This window comes from Asparagus officinalis, chromosome 2 (assembly GCF_001876935.1).
Source record: "Asparagus officinalis chromosome 2, Aspof.V1, whole genome shotgun sequence".
Taxonomy (NCBI): domain Eukaryota; kingdom Viridiplantae; phylum Streptophyta; class Magnoliopsida; order Asparagales; family Asparagaceae; genus Asparagus; species Asparagus officinalis.
This window is the reverse complement of record NC_033795.1, coordinates 42,967,359-42,973,867: the sequence shown is the minus strand read 5'-3', so window position 1 is coordinate 42,973,867 and position 6,509 is coordinate 42,967,359. Positions and strand designations below refer to the sequence as shown.

The 6,509-nt window shown below is 35.1% G+C and overlaps 1 protein-coding gene across 1 annotated transcript in view; it reads left to right on the top strand.

Moving 5' to 3' along the window:
* LOC109830725 (RNA-binding protein 8A-A-like) overlaps window positions 1–3,588 on the top strand; it is an 11,384-nt gene extending 7,796 nt beyond the window's left edge. Inside the window, exon 4 of the mRNA XM_020398087.1 lies at window positions 3,204–3,588. Coding sequence (XP_020253676.1) covers window positions 3,204–3,252 — 49 coding nt within the window. The 3' untranslated portion in view covers window positions 3,253–3,588. The remainder of the gene's footprint in view (window positions 1–3,203) is intronic.

Genomic DNA, 6,509 nt, shown 5'->3' with positions numbered 1-6,509 from the left:
TGCTAGCAAAAAAAAAAAAAAAAAAAAAAAAACCAACTCAGACATGTTGGTCAATGCATCCTTCACAGCTTTCTCGCTTAACTAACAGAATATATACAATTAAATGTTTTTTCCCCTTAATGATTAACCAATGAAAGGATTTGATCAAAGGAAATTCTTCAACCATGAATAGTACTATAAAACAATAAAACATTAATCTGTATTATTATTGAAGAAATCTGACTACAGTGGGCTTGCAGTTGGTGTTTCTGTTCAGACTCAAAATCAGGTGGCATGTGGTAAGTTAGACCATCTCAAAGAGAAAATAATCAGAAAATGGGGAACTCTTACTCACCTTACTTTTTCCAGATCACACCCATCTTCTTCCAACTCAAGCCCACATCTCTATATCAATTTTATAACTTTAATAGGACACGAAAAGAAAGAATATACATGTCCTGTAAAATTTGATGTTGCCTCTGTTTTCTTCTGCATTTGCAGAATGCAGTCTGCCGAATAGGTTTTAGGGGACGGGGAAAGTAATAATACATAGTTACAGTTTTTAGCATATATTGACTTTCATTTTATAGGAATGACAATAATTCATGTTGTTTTGTTGACATATTTTCATGCATGGCCCTGTTGCTTGCTATTTTCTAAAATCATTTCTTTTTTCCCCCAATTAACAACTAACATCACAGAAGTGATCCAATTTCGAGTGATTGAGACATTGAGCTATATTTACTAATTACTTATACTTTATAGAACACATTATATCTTAGACTTATTTGATAACTAGAAAAAAAGGTGTAGGTGTTATGAACTGTAAAGTACTTTAAGAGATGGCGAAATCACATCTAGACTTAATGGTGACATCAGGCGTAAGAACAATACCAACAATGGCCTAGTCCTACTATATCAATCTCCTTTCTAAAAAGCAAATTTTTTTTTCATAAGCATTTACTATAGTACTTTTAAAAGATGAGATAGTGAAGTCACATCTAGACATAATGGTCACATCAGGCGTAGAATAACACCAACCATGAGCTAGTCTTACCATATCAATCTCTTTTTCAAAAAGTAACTTGTTTTGTAAGCATTTACTAAAAGTATCACAAAACTACCCTTGCAACCTAATAATCACTCACTAGATTACTCTAGCTCTTTCCTTCTCTCTTCCTCTTAACCTTACTTTCTATTCTGGATTTGGACAAAGTGTATTTTTCAATCACTACATTAGTTTCCATTGACTATTTTCTGATGGAAACTTATATTTGCAATCTATTCCATTACAAACTTATGTAAAACAGATACGGATAAGAAATGCAAAAATATGTAGTTTCTCAAAATGGAAAGCATCACATATGCTTAAATATTTGTTCAACCGAGTAGCTATTTTATCCTTATATAAATTTCATTAAAAAAATATTCACACCACACACTTATGCTACTTTCAAGCCAAATACTTGCTACCAGCTTATTGCCCTAACACTTGCGTCCTGTCTTTGACTTCCAACATCATAATATAGATCCTGGATAGATTGTACTGTTTTGGGCATGAGAAAGATGTTAACACCCTAAAGTAGATAATATATATTTCATGTACACTCATAAGTGTAAAGAGTATCATTCTTTTCTTTTAAGTATAAAATCTTTGTCAGTATAAATTTTGCCTGTCTAGTCTTGTGAAAAATATATCTTCCCATAAATGTATAAATTATACTCTATATATAAGCTTGGTCTCCCTTTCCGTGCATGAGTGCTGCTATGTATTTAACTTCTACCTATGACCTTAACAATGTTATTTCACATTCACTCTGTAAGACTTGGGTTTTTCTAGTCCTTCCTTTTGATGCATACAATTGTTAAACTAATTGTTTTAACAGTATGCTTTTTTTTTTATATACAGAGCTACTATTTTGATCCATGTGCTTTGCATGATTTGAAATTTTGATATATGTTAATGCAGTTTGTTAATGAAATGCTATCCTTAATTAAGTATTCACACCTTTTGAATGCCAATTCTTACCAGGACCTTTAGTTATGGTTAGAAATCCACAATAGAACCGTAGAATATTAGAAAAACGAACTTTTGAACTTGTGTATATGCACGTTTCATTACATTAACATGCATGTACAATTGTACATACACATGTATAGGTCTAACGGAAGACCATTCTACTCAAAGATGTGATCAAGTTAGGTTTTGTAATTTCTACTGTTGTTCAAAATCAAGTTTGTAAATAATCATGCTTCTTTGCTTCTTGCTGAACTGAAATTTAGGACATATACTACTCATGTACTGCTTTGTTTTTTGTGTTCCATTTTCTTATTCTTAATCAAGGTTTTAAATGTTGGTTATTGGGGATTTATCGGAAGATCAAAATCCTATCGGATAGCGAAAATCGGGGATATATCGGGGATAAGTAGTATTTATCGGAGTAATATACTAGCAAATAATAAACAAACATAAGCTTGAAAAAATAAAATAGAATAATAAACAAGCAAATAATAAGATAACATCAAGAATGAAGAACCATCTACGCATCTACATAATTATTGTTTAATCATGAGATTCATAAACTAACTTACTAAGTTGATATTTAGTAGTTATGAGCCATTATCAATATCCATAAACAAACATAAGCTAATCACCAATCAACCAAGTTCCAAAAGCAACAAATAGTTCATAATTTGTAAACATTCAAAGAGCAAATCAAAAAGAAAGTAAAAGCTCCCAAATCCTACTTATCGGCCGATAAAACCAATATTTAGAGCCTACTAATCGGTCGATAAGTGCTTTTATCGCCGATAACTCACCGATAAACCTCAAAAAACGATAACCGATTAAAAATCCTACTTATCCTAGCGGAAAGCTCCCAAATCCGAAAAATCCTACTTATCCTAGCGGAAAGCTCCCAAATCCGATAACTCGGCGATAATATCGGATTATCGGCCGATATTTAGCGGAAAGCTCCCAAATCCGATAACTCGGCGATAATATCGGATTATCGGCCGATATTTAAAACCATGTTCTTAATATGATTACCACATTTTTCACCTTGATATATACATTTTCATTTTGATATTTATACGATCTTTCTATCCAGTCACTCCAGTGTATTGATAATTTTGATGCATGACAGTTGCAATGGCCTTGTTGTTTTTGATAAACCTAATTCATTACCCTTTCTTGTGGTCTTTCTACGTTCTTCCTTCAATAGATCACCACGTGCTCACCGTTCAAGGAGTCCTCCAAGGAGAAGATATTGATGATTATCAACCCGTTCTATCATAGGTTTGGAATCTGTGTGTTTTCATGAATTGGTTGATTTTTCTTTGTGCTTGAGATGGACAATTTCATATAGATGGAAAATGTGGTTGCCTCTGCTACTGTTGGCTTGTATCTTTATTTAACTGACCATGATGTTTATTATCCTAAATTCTGGTTGATCTACCGTATGCTTTCTGCACTTGTGAACAGACATTTGGCGAGTTATGTGCCAATGACATGTTTGACATCAAGGTTGCCTGTAAACAGTACCCTTTACATTTTGAAGAATGCCACTTTTGGTTGTTAGTCGTAAACATTTGCTGGTCAGTTTGCTTCCTATACTGCATTTTCTGAAGAGTCCGGTTTCACAGATAGCCAGTTTGAAAAATATTGATGAAAAGAGGCACCACGAGTAATCTTAAAACTGCTATGGACCTAGTATTACTACCGTTGGTCCTTGTCACTTCCATTGGACCTCGGGTTTTACTTAACTGGTTATTGTTGCTACTTAATATTGTGAAGTTTGAAAATTTTGCTAGGTTTGCTCGGGTAGTATCTGAAGTTGCTTGTGATCAAACTTAGGTGCTAGGGTAGAACCTAAAGTTGCTAAGGTATTATATTTTTGCTATGATCGGTTCGACAAACTCTCTTGTAGATGTGTTTCTGATTAAACAGGTACTTGTCTTTGTTGTCGAACACGTTTATACTGTAATATTTTGGTTATATCTGTTGGTTTTTTTTGTCTTCGCCTAGTTTCCTAATATTTACGATCCGAGCTCGGGAGTTTCAATGGATACATTGCAGACTTTTATCCTTCTCATCATTTGTGGTGGTTAGGTGATTTGAGTTTCAGAAGCAAATTTCTATGTTATTTATTTATTCGTTATTTGTTTAATTATTATTTTTAGGTGTTATATGTTTTAAATGATCATTTAAGCAATTTGCATAGCGTTTCTCTTGAACGTTTACTGCTTTCCTTGGAACTATTAGGAGAAACAAGGAAACTAACATTAGTTGGCATGTAAGCAAGAATAAATGACGATTACTTTCCTGTACTTGAATAAATGATAATTACTTTTCTTGTTAACTTTGCTCTTCCCTGTCAAATACAAATGTTACAAATACAATCTTTTAATCTGGCAAGGATAAAGAAAAACTCTTGAGTTATCATTGAAGTGATATTTAAACGACGTTTTCTTTCTCATTCTATACAAAATTGTGATAACACAGAAGAACTGTACACTTTAATCTACACCCCAGGAGGGGACCTGCAGCAGGAACCGCTACTTGATTCCTTCCTCTCTGGTTGATTTGAGTATTTTCTCCTCTTCGCCTCCGGAAGCTCTGCCTTCTGAAGATCATCTATGCACTTTGCATCGCTTAGCGTGGCAAAAGACCGCGCCTTGCCAGAGAAATATTTCGACAATCCTTTCCTCCTGTGAAGAACAAGAGGCGTTAGTATGTTTTCTCAGTCCTCGGGATCATCTCTCTTTTGATGTTTCATTGTTCGTGGTTTCGGATAAAGACCTATTCTCCAAAACTTTGAATGCTCTGATATCATCCTAAAACGTCCTACCCGCCGCATCGAAACTTTGTAGCTAAATGGTGGGAGTCGGGGATTATAGTTTTTTTTTTATTCCGAAGAGTAGCATAAGCAATTAGTCCAGAAACACGGCGAGGGCTATTGATAATTTTCCACATCACAGCATATATATTGTTTCACAGACAAAATGTGAAGGCCAATTCCTCTCTACTCAGGAAAATTTGCATGCGAGCATTTCTGCAGACGACCCTAAAACTATTTCCTAAAATATAAGCATGCACGTATATATTAAGCAGGCTTTACGTTCCTTACTTTTGAGGGAGATGAACCGAGAGAGAGCGCATGTTGAAGGTCGACAACCCTTCCAAATCCTTGGCCTTGCTCATCTTCTCCGTGATTTCCATGAAGAGAAGACGACGTCTGCTGTTGTTAAATTCGCACCTGACCTCCTCTCAATTCTATCGAATTCAACTCGAAACGAGTTGAAGAGGAAGATATAATGAGATCAATGTGGATATATTTAGGTTCGCGATTTTAAGATAAGCGCGAGGGGTTTTGGACGTGGACGGGTTGGAATAAAGCGCCGATCGATGGGGACGCACTCGGTTTCGGCCTCAAACGTTGAACGAGGAGAGCACGACGCTATTATTAGCTCGTCGTCATCCTCATCTCCTCCTCTCCCGGGCGTGGACTCAATCGTATCCTCATGTTTTTTTTTCTTCTTCTTTTTTTTTTCCAAATTGCATCCGTCCACGTCTGCGCTCATGTTTCTATTCAATTTCATATATACCTTCGTGTCTTTTTCCCACCCTGAGGATGGAATATATATATATTTTTTATGATTTGTCAATTATGGGCTATCTAGCGGCCATGTTTTGTTTTATTAGCATGCACGCCGGCTGGCCCCACGAAGGTGTTGTTTTCGGCTGTTTGTTTCACCATTTTTATGGAAAAGGAATAGGATTTGAGTCTGACAATGGCAAAATTGTAAATAAAAGATTTTTTTATGAATCATATTCTTGAAGTTTGGTTCCCCAAAAATTTATAGGTTTCGGAATCTATAAAGTTGGAAAAGTATGTTGATTTTATAGAAACCAAAATCCTAATGATGTGGGCGGATTTGGGATAGAAAGCTGACGCATTTGTACTATTCTTCCTCTCTTTTTTTTTTCGGATTCCGTTTATTTACAAACCCTATATTATTATGAGACCAAATCCTATTCTCATTCCAAACCAAACTAAAGAATAGGAGTTGTATGGTTTCTATAAAGTTAGATTCTATTTTTTCATGTTATGAAACAAACATAGAAAAAAAAAAAGATTCTATGACAACATAAAATTGTCTTAAATTTTTTTATGGATTAGCTAGGAATCCATAAAAAAAATATGGGATTCCTTAGTTTACAAACTGCTGCGATCGAAAATATCCTGGAACGTATTTAGTAGGCGTCTACCTCTGATCATCACGTGATTCTCACATAATTTTTAAAACCAATGGAAAAACACAGTGTTATAGACTGAGGAGGTGTACAACAAAACGGAACATTTGATAGAGACAACACCCCATTTGTGTAAATTCTCATGTAATATTTCTCGATAGGTTTCCTTAATTACGTCGCATTTGATAGGAGGCGACACGCCAAACAACGACCCCCCTCGCCCTTTACGTAAATTCTCATGTTGTATCTCTCGACATAACGGCTCCTGCTTTCG